The sequence below is a fragment of the Charadrius vociferus genome, unplaced genomic scaffold (assembly GCF_000708025.1).
Source record: "Charadrius vociferus isolate BGI_N301 unplaced genomic scaffold, ASM70802v2 scaffold532, whole genome shotgun sequence".
In the NCBI taxonomy this organism is placed as follows: Eukaryota; Metazoa; Chordata; class Aves; order Charadriiformes; family Charadriidae; genus Charadrius; species Charadrius vociferus.
The window spans coordinates 81,213-96,714 of NW_009647271.1; the positions used below are offsets into that span (position 1 = coordinate 81,213).

Sequence of the window (15,502 nt, forward strand, 5' to 3'; positions counted from 1 at the left end):
TGGGGTTTTTTTTCTTTCAAAGGAAAGGAAGTTTTAAGGAGTGGTAAAGTGCTTTTCACCCTGAATTCCACCAGTCTTTTTAAAACAGCAGAACACATCAGAAGTGGTTATCTGCCACTGAAACAGTGTGTGAAACAGAAGGCACTGACCCAACAAAAACATCAGCCAGCGACAAGGGGGCCAACACCTGGAGTAAGTCATCCTGTCTTTTTGGCTTTCCTTCAGTAAAGCAGTCAGACAGAAGGGCAGGGAAATTTAGAGAGGACTTTATACGCAAGTTTTGTGGGGTTTTTTATTTAAAAAATAATAATAAGAATCGATAAACACCCAACTGATAAACCAGTCAATTGATGAAGTCACAGCTACTGTCAAGGAGGCTACAGATGAAGGCACATTCCATGTTGATGCCATACTTCTTCATACTTCATAATAGTTCAGCAGCAATTTGCACGTGTGAGCCACAGTTTAGCTCTGCAGCACAGTTGTATTTGTCATACTATGAATACGGCTGTAGGTTCGAGTATGGTTGAAGTTAGAAACAAGACAAAATTAAAGCAAGTTTCACCAAGAGCCAGCGAGGATGCACATTCAGCGACTCCAACGCAATGCAGAAAGAGTTGTAAGAGAACCTGAATTCATGGAGGAAAGGGAACAAAGGAAACTTCTGATACTAATTAGATTAATGTCTAAAAAGGGAAATTCTCCATAAACGGTAATCCAGATTTAGACTCTAAAGAGAAAACGAGTAACTCACAAAGCGGGAGGAGTTGTCATTTTTCACTGTCTTTGCATTTCCAAATGATTCCAGAATGGGATTCGCCTGAAGAAGCTGACGCTCCAGCTCCCCCTAAAAACCACACAAACAAAAAAAATAAACAGACATAAGCACAGTGCACATGCGATTAAGGGTTCCTATGGTCTGCTTCTTCCTGACACTCCTTTTACCCGGCTGTGGCACTGGTACCACCTTCAGCAGGGGGTTATCATTTTTCCCCTCACTTCTAAATCCGCTGATAGTCTCCTCCATCCAGTGAAGAATGTGGTCTGGGTTTGGGTTTTGTTTTTCTTTTTTTTTTTTTTTTTTTAAAAAAAAACCCCACACACACAAACAGAGCAGTGACCAAACAGGACTTAACAGATGTTGCAAATCATTGAACGTGGAAAAGAAAATTCACATTTAGGGCTAATGAAATCAGGCACAGACTTCGAGTGCTTAAGAAGAAAAACTAATTTAACTGTTTTAAGATTTTACTGCAAGGTTATTCTTAGAACTTCCCGTTTAGTGATTTGACAGTATAGCTACTTTGGAATACCTATTTTCAAACTTTATTTCAAACCAGTGCAATATTCATTTTCAATCAGCCAGACGGTTGTATCATTGCAACATCTCTGACCTGAGTGCACCTGAGACGCGCGCCAGCATGGCACAGTGGGACTCAGCAACAAAGATAAAGATCATTTTCAAATTGCTCAATTCAGCCAACATTGCTCAGTATGTTTAATGCATTTTTTTCAAAAAAAAAAAAGTTTCTTTAAGTTCAAGCCAATGGATGTAGAAATCAAAGCACTTATCTTAAGGAAATTGCACAACAGCTTTTAGAATTGCTGTCCACGAGGAGGTCTGGTAACGAAAACAGTCTGTGCTGCTTCCATGAGCCCAGGAGGCACGTATGTACAGAGAAAAATGTACTCTCTTCCTGCTCTGAAGGATGGTTTAAAAAATAAAATAAAATGAAGCTGTCTGGAATGTTGTTCATGAACCTGCTTTTTCCAATTATTTATAGCGTAGATGAATAAAGGCCCCAAACTGAGCATCAAAGAATGGGAAACAGAAGTCTCTTATGGCTTCCACATGAGGTCAGGTTTCAACACAGGAATTTTTAAAATCCATTCGTTAACACCTAAAAGAGGCTTTTATTTGTATATTGAAACGTATTTCAAGTCCTTCTGGAAACTCATGGCTGCTCGTTCTTTAATGCGACCTCAAGTTATCTGCTCAAAACTTGTTTACTTCCAAATATATTCCCTTTGGGACTACATATTCTCTGAATTCTGAAGTAACTAAAGAAGAACTAGATGTGTGTCTTCGCCCAGAGCATGCTCAACTACTCAGGCGACGGTGCCTGTGCGCTGTGCATTAGGTCTGCCAACTTTACAGCTCTCAGGAGCGCTTTAAATTGATGAAAAAAATCCACAATTGGAAAAACCGGATCCCTGTTACAGCCACTATATGCACATCTGTGATTTATCTTCTCAAAGTTTCCTATGTAAACGTATCAGACAGCGGGAAAGCGCTTGCTCACACCATTCCGCCCGTTCCCCTCTCCCAACCACGCCGTCGCCTCCTGCTAAGACACCACATATAAAACCGAGCAGCTTGCTTACCACGCTGCACACAGCTCGAAATAAACCACATTACGTATATTAAACGCAGCAAGCGTGTCACAGCTTACATTTCAAGTTCTAGCTAGTCTGGAAAAGAAAAGCACACGGACGTCAAGATTTGACTCCTCCGCGGGACACGGCGGTGCCACGTGAGAGCATCTCGCCGCAGGCACGCTTCGCCCGGGTCTTAAAGCGCTTCTGTCTACCACAACCTTAATTTGCTTTTGGGCAGAGGAACGTCTGCAACGCATGGTAAAATAACCTCACTCAAATTCCCCAACTGGATGCAACAAGTTCTTAGCAGCTCATTTTTACGATCCTCTCTGAGGATTTGAAGAAAACATTCCATTGGGTCCTCAGATGTGGGTAAAAAGCGTGAGAAGGAAGAGAGCGATGGCAGCCGCGGCGGGCTGCGCTCCCAAGTAGATTTGTTGTAGCCATCACTGAGAAACAGCGAACCTCTCGCGCTCCAAACAGCTTCCCATTTAGTCATGTTCATTTTCAGATGGACTGCTTTACAGCCAAAAAAACCCACAACTCCCTTTTTTAAAAGCATTCAGCATTTTGGAAAGAGCATCGATTTGGCTATAGGTGTATCTCCCGCATCGCCATCTAAGCGGAACTTGGAAAAAGCAGTATTGTGGGCAAAGCGAAGGCATGCAATATTTCATGCAGGGCAACATGAAGCTAAGGACAGGTTATCGTCTCAGTTTCAGAAAAACCAGCATCCCAGTGACGTTGCTCGTTGTGAAGCCTGGGTGAGGCAGGGGAAGCTACGTGCTACTCACATACAACAGGGATCCACTCTGGAGTTCAAAATGACATTTGAAACAGAAATGTTAATGATTATGGCTTAATGCAATATCAACACTTCTGGATTAGCGTGTTTCCACAGATACATTGAAAACGTTCGCCAACAAATGGTTTATTTCAACCCCACATGCTAACTCTAAGCAAAAGGAGGGTTAAACTAAACACCACTCCATCTATTTTTGGAACAGAGAAATATTTTAGTAGAAACCCTTAGACCGGACTGAGGTTTGCAAGGAGGGAGGATTAGGTTAAATACTAAGAATGTCTGTAACTTCTGAAAATGAGACCACGGGCTCAGACGCACGACTGGGTTACAGAGGTGTAACAAGTTACCACACACCAGCAAAGGCATCGCAGCCGTCCACGTGATTTCTTTTTGCTTCCAATACACCAGACCTAACTTGAAGTTTCTTTTATTATTTTCCTTTCCGCTACAGTTACAGTTGCGCTACAGTCAGCTTTCAGAAAAATGTAAGGGGAAGAATACGACCAGCTGAACTAACTCATGGTAGGTTTTCCAGTTACCGAGCCTTGGTTACAGCACGCGGAGCTGCTGCAAAGTTTTTTCTTTATTTAAAAGCTCGTGTCCATGACAAAAAGGCGCCACTTACCATCTCAGGTTAGAGAGTGGAGCGTTAATCTCGCATAACACGTGGCAGCAATTGTTTATCTCTTTCCACAGTCTTACCCTCAACTTCCACCTAACCCTCCTCTTTACGCTCCTTCGCAAGTCCGCTCCAAGGCACCGGGAGCGCTGCAGCTCCTGCTCTCGCAGCAGCGGGCGCTCTAGAGCGGCCCGACTATGGCCGCCCGGGGAGAGGGATGAGGGGAGTGGGGAGCGGGAAACGGGCAGTGTTATCTGCACGGAGGCTCCAGCCAACCTGAGGAATAAGAGCAGCTGAAGCTCAAACATTAAATCAGGCAGCAACACTGGACAGACACTACGTCGCTCGCACCGCTTATCTTAGAAAATCAGGGGGAAGACTTGATTTCAGGAGAAGACTGGTTATGCCAAGGGGAAAAGCCTTGGCATCGAGGTCATCGTGTTACCTGAGAAGCTATAAAAATATTCAGACAACACAGTCGGTTAATCAAAAGAATTTTGTAGCTTCTGTTATTCTCTCCCTTTTATTTAGGGCTTTGTTTAATATTAAAAAAAGGTGTTCTGCACTCTCTCAGCAGCTCATCGCCTAAGGCTACACGCAGCCTGCGGGAGCAGGGCGGCCAGAGGCAGGGTGAACCTGCTGCTCCTGGCGCTTCAGGACAGAGCCACACCACGCCGAAGCGGTGGGAAGTGCTTTGCAACGCTGAGGAAGCCGTAAGCTGCTCACCAGTCCGCTCTCTCAAAAGCCAGTTAAATATTTACAAAGCTTACTACTAGCTGTACAGCTCTACAAGATTTCCCACATGTTATAAATACAAATTGACAGAAAACAGAAGAATATATATCAGTTTGCCTTCATAACTTTAAAAGCATAAAAGAAAAACACTTGCCTGATGTTTCACGGGTTTAGGTGATTCGGGCTGTTCGTTGCAAACAAACAAATGCATATGTTAGCAAGCAAGCATTCCAGCTGCAAGTCACATCCCAAATTATTAACGTCAGTAGGTTTAGTTTAACTGTACACTCACTTCACAGAAACGGTTCAAGTTAATTTGAGAAAAGCAGTTATTGGCTTGTCATTGCACGCGCAAAATACTAACACCTGTGTTTACGCAAAGGACTAATTCCAAATAACACACGAGATGACAGACGGACCTTGAGCAGCACGGAAAAAGGACAATAGTTTAATTAGGTGTGCACTGCTTTCCACTAAAATAAACCCACAACACCAAGTAACTTTCTCTACAGCCTTAGTCACTGCAAGGTGAATTTCTCTGGATAAGATGATAATTATTCTTCTAAAATCAAAAACGTTATGAAAGAACCAAGAGGAAAGCAATATTTACAGAGGTTTTGGTTTTGCACTGTACTTCAAATATTTAAGAAACACGAATCTAAAACTGAGAGAACAGCTTTGGTTCTTCCTTTTAAGAATGACCATCCACATGAGAAGCAGAATCTTAAGAAACTGGAAGACCTTCAAATTTTGCCAAGGAGAAGGGTGAATGGAACAGGAATGTAACAAAGTAAAATAAAGAAACTCTCAAAATTCAAAAATTCACAATTTCTGCAGAAATTATGATTATTTCCTTCTTATTATCCGTTATTATTTCCTTGGCTCGGTCTGCAAGCTTAATAATTTTGAGCTTCGCAGAGAGCCTAAGGGGAATAACATCACGGTGAAACACACCCCCCCAAGAAATTTTCACACCAAGCCAGATGCACGCTTCCTCCATTATACATCTATTATTTTAAACAACTATCACTGGTTTAGTGCAGAGTAACAGATCGCAACAGAGGTCGGTAAAGCAGCTGGGAAAGGTTTAGTTTCTTCAGCTAAGTGATGTGAATTGTGCAAAGCTGCATCATACCTGCTCAGAAAACAACTCGGACATCTTAAAAAAAAAAAAAAATATATATATATTGCATGTTTCAGTATGAAACTGTCACTCCTCTGGAAGCCCTGGAGAAGACAGCTACACCCAGGAAACAAGGAGGCATTTCGTTTCCTTATCTTTAGACAAGAGGAATCGCTCCGTCGGGGCGTCCGTTTCTGTCCTCACTTCGAAACAGAACTGTGCATCAGACACACATTTAACTTCTGTGTTTAAATTAGGGCAGTTAAATCTCATCTGGGAAATCCTCACTAAGTGGAGCTTCAACCTCAGTGAGCCTACCCAAAATCCTGTACTTCAAAACCAATTATGTTTCTTTTGAAATTAATAAGCGAGATTAAACAATTTAATATTTCAGCTACAAAGGCAAATGCAGTCACTGAAAGCCATCATTAACCTGAAAGCACCAGTAATTATGTTACAGTTGGACTCAATCTTAAAGGTCTTTTCCAACCTAAATGACTCTATGATTCTATTTCTGAAGCTTAAAACCGCACCACTGTGAATACTGAGTTTTACTGACAAAAGAGGGGGTTTGGGGTGGGAAGGCTTTGGGGAGAGGGGAAGGGAACCGAAGCCTAATTCTGTTCACCCGAACCAGAGGTACGCGGTTCCAGGGTCACTGGAAGTGGGTGGACGCAGTTAGTTACAGAACTTAACTACTTAACATACCTCCGTGATTGAAAACATCTGCTGATTTCGTGTGTTTGACAACAAATAGGGTCCGGGTACGCCCACAGTCTACAGGTACAGCTGAGGGTACCCCCAACCTCACGCCACCTACAGAACATGGCACTCCCTGGGCAGTAAGTGACAACCAGCACTTTCCCTTCTTCTGCAAAGTCATGTATGCAATTTAGTTTGGTTTTGGGTTTTTTGTTGGGTTTTTTTTTTGTTTGTTTGTGTTTTGGTTTTTTTAAATTATTTCTATATTTTGCACTGACTTCCCTCCCCATCCAAAACCATGAAGTTTGTAAACTAAAGTGGAACTCAGGAGTCAGAATTAACACTCACTACTTAACCACACTAAAAAACCACACACACATCACCAACGCTATTTCACTCCTCTTTCTCTCTTCCCCATCTCGCTCAGCGCATATGGGAGTGATGAGCCACAAAGCCAGAGACTTTAGAAGTCTCCTTTTCCTCCCTACCCCCCTTGCTTGGTCTGTGCAAAGCCCTCTCTAGACACACCAGTCCCCTCCTCATGCTCACCAGTCCCCTCTCCTTGTTCTCTTCATAGAATAGAATCATAGAATCGCTGAGGTTGGAAGGGACCTTTAAGATCATCAAGCCCAACCATCACCCCACCCTGACAAAACCACCTCTATAGCAAGTCTATCAGCACTACCTCTATCTTTTTTTTACACACCTCCAGGGGTGGCGAAACCATCACCTCCCTGGGCAGCCTCTTCCAGTGTCTAATACCCCTTTAAGTGAAAAAATGTTTCCTAATATCCAGTCTAACCCTCCCCTGACATAACTTGAATCTGTTTCCTCGCGTCCTATCCCTTGTCACCAGGGAGAAGAGGTCAGCCCCCACCTCTCTACAGCCTCCTTTCAGGTAGTTGTAGGGGGTGATAAGGTCTCCCCTCAGCCTCCTCTTCTCCAGGCTGAACAACCCCAGGTCCCTCAGTCGTTCCTCGTAAGACTTGTCCTCCAGACCCCTCACCAGCTTTGCAGCCCTTCTCTGGACACTTCCTTTCCCTTTAATCTAAATATCCTTTCCTCCACACCTCCTGAATCTACTGAAGAATAATTCAGGGCAAAGGTGAGAAGGGCTCCTACGTGTGGCCGAGGAGGATGGAATAACTGAGCAGACCAACAGATACCAGTGGGGGTCTCCGGTGGTCTGAGATGCCCCAGCTCAAGCACAATGGTTGCCTTTCTAGAGCTGGCCCACGCACGGCACACTTAACTGCGTAAACCGCAATGTGCCCAGTGCAGCCAAAATATTCAGATTTACTGGCAAAGTTCTTAACACTACCACCCCACTGCCCCCGCATTCTTCACACTTCAAATCTGTTGGATGTGAAGCTAAAGCTTTCGTTTATTTACAACGGGTATCTTCCATCTTCTCTCCCTCGCTACGGGCCAACTAGGACTGTCAACAGTCAACCCAGCACACTACAGACAAGGCTAAGCAGCACAGCCAGCAGGGCGAGGGGGGGATTCTGCCCTTCTACTCTGCTCTCGTGAGATCCCACCTGGAATATTGTCTCCAGCTCTGGAGCCATCAACATAAGAAGGACATGGACCTGGTGGAGCGGGGCCAGAGGAGGCCACGAGGATGCTGTGAGGGCTGGAGACCCTCTGCTGGGAGGACAGGCTGGGAGAGTTGGGGGGGTTCAGCCTGGAGAAGAGAAGGCTCCGGGGAAACCTTATAGCAACTTTGCAATACCTGAAGGAGGCCTATAAGAAAGCTATAAGAAAGCCTTTTTACAAGGGCTTGTAGTGATACGACGAGGGGGAGTGCCTTCAAACTGGAAGACAGGAATTTTAGAATAAATATTAGGAAGAATTTTTGCCCTATGAGGGTGGTGAGCCCCTGGGGCAGGTTGCCCCGAGAAGCTGTGGCTGCCCCATCCCTGGAGGTGTTCAAGGCCAGGTTGGACGGGGCTTGGAGCAACCTGGGCTGGTGGGAGGTGTCCCTGCCCAGGGCAGGGGGTGGCACTGGATGATTTTCAAGGTTCCTTCCAACCCAAACCATTCTATGATTCCACGATAAGGACTCAGGCTTACTTTTATCCCACCTTCAGTCTTTAGAAGTGCTTATGTTTATAACTCCCTGCCAAGCATTTCTTCCTCCTCTCCATGACTTGGCTGTAGGAAGCCCAGTCTCTATTCCTAATTTAAGGAACTGCTTTAGTCTCACCTAGCTCTGCTCTTCTCCTCTACATTTTTACCATCTCCACCTACCCATGCTTCCGCATCCAGTGCCCAAGACAATACCTTTAACGTTCTTTGCAATTAAATGGGAAATGTGACAGTGTGGCTACAGATTCAAATACTCAAAATTTAGGAAGTGCTGGTATTAAGGCTGTTCAGCGCTGTAATTCCACCTTCTATGGTTATGATGTGTTACGGACTCCATTCCCACAGGAGCCCTGTGTGAGGGGGACACGCCAGGGGCTACGCAGGACTCCTCATAGCTGGTGACTGTGCCCCTCCAGAGGAAAGAGGGCTGTTGGGAAAGAGAAGTCTCATGGACAAGCAGCTGAATGCCAAATGTGATGAGGACGTCCAAGGACAGAGCTCCTACCTGATGCTCCTCGCACAGCTGAGCATTTCATACTCGGCGCTGCTGGAGAACGAGCTTGGAGAGCGTCTGTGACACAGCAGAACATCAGTGCTGCTCGGCCACAGCCTGAGGTGTCAAACTGGGGGCTACATGTGTTCGTAATGCTTTTCCAGCACTATCGGGCAAAACAAAGTTAACCCTAAACTTCAGAAAAGCGTCTTGAAGATACTGATTCATTCATCAGCATACAAACTGCTTCAAAAAAAAAAAAAAAAAAAGAAATCCACGCAGCATTCAGAACAGTCTCAGTGATATGTGTGTCACTGGTAAGTATTTGTAACAGGATGGATAAAAATAAATCCATGACGAGGAGTCTATTGAGCATCTTCTCTGCGCTCAGGACAATACAGAGGTTGTACAGACGGGTGCTATGGATCACCACCGGCCCTCTACAGTTTTCTAACAAGTATGTAAACAGCAACAAGTGAGGGTTGTATCTATAACCCCAAATCTGACACTTCCTAACTTTGGAGTGTTAGGTGTATAAGTTAAGACTTAAATTTGCAATATATAAATAAAAATGAATTGTTACAGAAAAGGAAGACTCATTTGTATTTTGAAAACTGTTTTGGTTACACAAAAATTGTGTATTTTTCATAAACATTTGCTTAATTCAGTGCTTCCTATGGCACTGTAGTGAATGAAGTGCACGATTAAAGTATTGACCTTTCATTCACGACACAACTGTATCCTTTTTATTGTGCTTAAACTATACTGTACAAACAAAAAAAAATTTCCAGTCTCACTCATCAATGGTTCATGAAGCAGCTGATTACAACAGCCCATCTTAAACTCTTTCGAGATGAACGCCACCATCCCATTGCAGTTCAATCAGCGATTTAAATTGAATTAGCTCACACTGCTAAAAGGGGCAAGTCATCCTTCGCTTCACTGACCTTCTCCACCCTCACTTTTCCCTTTTCTTTGCTGTGTTATCACTCCACACCAGTCGTGCAGCCCTGCAATAACCACAATGAAGGAAACTTGTTCCGCTTAAAGCCAGATCTCCTTTTTAAAGCCAGTAGTTTGAGCCTGCACCAGTTTCCAAGCCCAGTGAGCGGCCACAGAAATTGTTACGATACAGAAGCGCCCCTTTCTGAGCTTTCTCAGCAGAGGTACTGGCACAGAGTGCTCATGGAAGCGCAGCATGAGAAAGGCCACGTAAACATGGAGCACTTTTTAAACAATCAAAAATAGGTCTTCAAGTGGTTAAGCACGGGAACAGGTTTGCAGGAAGTTTGCATAATCTCCATCCCTCAAGATTTTCAAAACGCAACTCAACATGGTCTGGAGCAACATAATCTAACTTTGAAGGAAGGCACGAACGAAAGGCGGCTGGAGCAGAGGCTTCCAGAAGCCTCCTTCAACCTGAGGTGTTCCAACTTGTCAATAGTGTATTTAGAAGTACTTGATACAAACCCTGCGCAGTTCCCGTCTCTGCATAATGCCCTTCTCCCCCAAAAAGCTGCAGGCAATTTTACTTCTGTAGAAATTGAAACAAAGGCTGGTTTTGTTTAAGGCTGCACAGCTGTAAAGCCAAGAATATTTATAAATCAAAACCTACAGAGAAAACCAATTCTGACGGATGACATTCTAAACAGCATTCCCTGGGGCCACGTATTCTCCCAACACACAGGACAATGCCATGAACATACACCTCACCCTGCTGATGCTCCCGTCATACGACACTGCCTTTGAAGGCCCGTAACTGATGTGGACACAGCCTGTGGCACACTCAGACTGCACGATAAATACTTAGAAAGACAAATTTTGATCTTTTCTGTGCAATAAACCAGCAACAGTTTGAGTAAGTATCAACGCAGAGGGTCACGTTATCTGCTCTTGATGACAGGTTGGACGGGGCTCGGAGCAACCTGGGCTGGTGGGAGGTGTCCCTGCCCAGGGCAGGGGGTTGGAACGAGATGATCTTTAAGGTCCCTTCCAACCTAAGCCATTCTATGGTTCTATAGCAAAGATTCGATTTTCCCCATATACTTAACTGGATTTCACCAAATCTACCTGCAGAGCAATCTGTCCTCCTCTCCCACTTCAAACCCTTGCCCTTTTTTGCTTTTGCAGAGTGGTCAAAAGTCATCTCCTGTTTTTCCAGGAATGTGAGTCTTGACACATTCAAGAACATCTTAAAGTGCCGTGCACTAGAATTTACAGAAATTGTTGCTGTTAAAGTTGGGTGATAGAGTTTGAAAGCTTCCAATGGGAGTGACCTACGGCACGACTGGAGAAAAGCAGGCAAAGGCCAGCACTGACTATAGCAAGGCACTCGCTTCTACCAAGTTGAATTAATACTTCAAAGAGCTCCAAGTGCTCCTAGCAACGATATTCAAACCCATTCTTTTTTTTTTTTTTAAAAAAAACAAAGAACTGCTAAAAATTCAGTGCAAATTTTGAAGTCTGGCAGTAAATCTCAAGAAAGTTTTATATAAGTCAGAGTCAGTGACAAGTTACCAAAAGCCCCACGAGTCTCCGACATAAAAGCGTGCACGCTCTTGTTTGTAAGGCAATAAAATCTGAGCTTTTTATTAGCTGCTGGCTTCTAAATATAGCAAGTCTACAGCCGTTTTTAAGCTTGATGTTTTTTCTCATCTGCAAGTTAATTTCTGAAAGAACAGAAAGCTTGTTCACAAATGCAGTACTGAACACTGCATCTAGTGGGAACTACATTCATAAAGAATTGCCCAAGTTCATTAATTTTTTTAAAAACTTCAGAAAGCTCTGATACTGTTTCTAGTTACAACGTTTGCATAAAGCCTTTAATTTTACCACAGAAGTTAAAGAGCTAACGTTAACTGGAAATTTTGATGCAACTGCTTATTTCGGCCACTACTAAAGAAAAAATAATGGTTGAGACAAAGTTATGTGGATTACATTATAGCTTATCTTTAATAAAAAAAAAAGTTGTGGGTTTTTTAATGCAAAGAGGGTAGTTTTCAAAAAGAGCAATAAACAAATGAGAAAATATCCCAACTTACAGGAATATTATGGTCCTTTCTTCCTTTATGGGAGGAAGCAACATGAGCAAGGTACTGAATAACCTTCTTAGTGTTTTCAGTCTTCCCGGCACCAGATTCACCTCTGCAAAACATTTCAGACATTTTCTTCAAAATTAATTTGCAACAACTTATCAACCCAACCTCTTTTCATTCCATGTATGGCTTTGACTACACAACAGACCTTCACCAACTGTCTAAAAGCAAGAGCGCTGACCTGGCAGGGAACTACAAGGTATTTGTTTAAAATACCTTCTTCAACCTAAAGATCTCCTTAGCATTACGCCGCTGATACAGTGCATAACACGTTTGATTAAAAGCTTTTGACTATATGCCTGAATTCCTTTGTTACCTTGAGTAACAAGAACCAGACTCGTCCTTTGCCTTGATCACAAGGCCAGAGACAGAATTTTTCAGAGTGCAGATACATATAATTGTTTCTTTTAAATCATAAGATAGATATATATACACACACACTTTTATATTTAGCATCATTTAAATGTGTTTTCTATTCCAGCAGCTGGTCATGAGAATTACCAAGCTGATGGAAACATTCAGCATCTTTAGAAGCCACTTTCAAAGTACAGTAAGACACACTTTAAACAAACAGCTTCTTTGCGCTACTCATCTCCGGCTCTCAGCTAGTTTAAACACATATTTATGGCCACAGGGCTACATGAATTCATTAAGAAACGAATTTATTAGTGCAGAGTGGTACAGTACACAGATCAATAAAGATAACAAACACACATTTCATTTTGAAGGCAGAGGCAGGTTTAGAGTAGAACATGTTTAGACAAAACTCACTGTAAGGTCTACATACGGGATATTCGAGGCAGGAAACGTCACCACGTTCACATCACAGCAATCACAAACGATCTTACTACGATGGCTTTTTTTTTTTTTAAAAAAACCTAGGTCTGGTTTTCATATAAATCTACCCGTCAAAGGGATTACCAAGTCTAACTGAGCCATGATTCAATGGCAGTAAACTACTGCAGAAAGACCCCGTTTCAAGCGAGACAGCGACTGCCACTACCAACTCTGAAAGGTATGAAACTAAAAACTACTGTATGATGGGGATTTGCATGGAAAAAAAAAAAGAGTGAGAGTACTTCTGTCATTCAACAGCTGATCAGAAACTAAAAGTTTGGAAGCCAACTACTTTGACAAGAAGTACACAAGTACACGTTTTGTGGGCTTGCTTATTTCTGAGCTAAGGTATTTATAATGGAAATGTTAATTTACCAGGGGGGAATTTGAGCAGAGTCTTTTACAGTCTTCGTAACTACCTTCCTCCACCATGCTGCACACCCCAACTTCGTAGCTAGTCTGCGTTTAGTTTGGTATTTAGTACCTTCAGACCTGCATTTCTTGACCAGATAGGCAGCTTAGGAGCATCCCTATCCTCACATTACACTTATCTGCAAAAATAAGACAATATAGCACTTGCAATTTTAACTTTGCAGATACAGAAAGGATATTACCCCGGATTTTCCAAGAGAAGAGACTCTAAACCGATCTTATTTCTCCTTACTTTCCAATCCTCTTAAATTCTGGGAACTCCAGAGGACACCTGCACTAGCAGAGGTGGGCTCTAGCTAAGGGATGGCAGCCTGTGCAGTTCCCCACCCGGGAGCCAGAAGTGATGGGGACCGAAAAAGCTCAAAGCTCACAGAGAAGAGCAGCCTCCAAGAGCCAGGTACGAGCTTCAGGGGAAGCCACTCATCTCTTTGAGCAGACAGAACAGTATCGGCCCCTCAGTTTTGCAGGAGAAAACTTTTAACTGAAAACACTGAGCAAACTGGTTCTGCAGAGAAGCCGGGGGATGTTCCTCCAGCCTCAGTTACCAAACTGTGGCCCCCAACACCGGCATACGACCCACGGCACCCCGCTCTACGGATGGAGTCTGCTTCTCAGAAGCAACTGCATCAATCTGCCTAAACCCAAATTTTTGTTCCATCTTTCCTTAGAAGATGACAACCAGCTCTGGAAAACAATACAGAATATGAGATTAGAAATCACTGCACTCAGTGACTCAACGCTTTGCGGAGACAGAGAGGGCAGTTCCCCAAGATGCGTCGCCTACGCTGGCTTTGCTCCTTGCAGGGAAAAACCTGGAAGGTATTACCCGAAGAGCTGGTTACAGAGACAACTGCTCTGAGAATTAGCTAATGGATAACCGGGTTTCCTTTTTGCCAAGATACCATCAATATGCAGCACAGAAACTGGGTGTACTTTGGGACCGCTACAACTGGAACACCACACTTAACTCTTAATGAAAAAAAATCCCATTCCTACCTGGCCCGCAGTCACCACGGGCAAGACAAATGTGTAGACTCATAAGCAGAAAAAAGACCTCGGATGCCAATTCTTGCTTCCCAATCAGCCTTTATTTCTAGTTTCCCTTTTACTGCAGTGTTTACATAACGAAATTCATGACTATAAGCAATAATGAAAGCAGTCCTGCCTGTTTCTAAATGTGTATGAAAATATGCCTAATGCTAAACTATTCCAGCAGGTAAGAGAAGTAAAGAAGTACAGCAAAATATACATTCACATTTTAAAACAATCCAATTTGTTCTTGTTGTCATCAAGAGCTTGGGAATGCATTATTAGCTGTGCCTTTAAAACTAGATAAAGAACCTTTTTCCATCAAATCACAGAAACAAAGTTTATTACATTTTAAAGGAGGAAAATCTACTCCGACACATCCAGTGAAAAGAAAATAGTACAATAAATACAGTCCAGATGTCGACTTTCTAAAGGGCAGCACGGAGTTTTGGAAGAGTCTACTAATCAACGGGCATTTCTGGCGTACACACCAGCAAAGCTTCATGCGGCACAGGAAGGTCAAAAGCTTGCAATACATTCCTTTTGCTAAAAAGCCCTTAAATCTAATAGTGGGTGGCTTTTTTTTTTTTTTTTTTAAGAGAAAGTCTTTATGCGAGTTCTCATTCAAAAGCAACAGTAATGGATGTTATCATCCTCGTTCTCCTCTCCCTGGAGCTTACAAGTATGCCAAATATTTCCTGCAGGATACAGTGTCAGATAGCTCTGCTGCCATATACTATAAAAGAATTAGAAGATTTAGGATAAAGTCCTTTTCATTTATAGAAACAATGACATCTGCATACTTTAGTTCTTTCCCAGGAGTGCAAACACATGAATTAGAAAAATAAATTAAAGTCTTCTACCTCTATCAACCTGCCCAAAAAAGGTAAACTTTTAGTAACCCTACGTGCAATATTTATGGAATGGAGATGGTATCCCGAAGCTAAAGATTAACTTTTTCAAAACTTTGGTTTAATACAACTCAATTAATATGTTACCATAGATTAAACAACTGAAACCCTTGGCTGAGCTCCTAGCCTTACTGCAGTCAATGGCAGCTTTGCTAACAACTTCAGGAGGGTCATAATTTCACCTCCCTTATTTCAGTCAGTTAATTCCACCGTTAGTAGCAACAAAACCTTTTTGAGAGCGAATTGAATTG

The 15,502-nt window shown here is 42.9% G+C and overlaps 1 protein-coding gene across 4 annotated transcripts in view; it reads right to left on the bottom strand.

Moving 5' to 3' along the window:
* The window catches only part of MYH10 (myosin, heavy chain 10, non-muscle), a 106,564-nt gene that overhangs the window by 44,599 nt on the left and 46,463 nt on the right, over positions 1-15,502 (bottom strand). For 2 of the 4 annotated variants that reach the window (XM_009880003.1, XM_009880002.1), the window contains exons 4-6: positions 11,989-12,091; positions 4,693-4,722; positions 755-847 (exon numbers count right to left, since the gene is read on the bottom strand). In XM_009880003.1, coding sequence (XP_009878305.1) covers positions 755-847; positions 4,693-4,722; positions 11,989-12,091 — 226 coding nt within the window. Of the gene's footprint in view, positions 1-754; positions 848-4,692; positions 4,723-11,964; positions 12,092-15,502 lie in introns of all 4 variants that reach the window. The other 2 variants (XM_009880005.1, XM_009880004.1) reach the window with 2 other exon arrangements.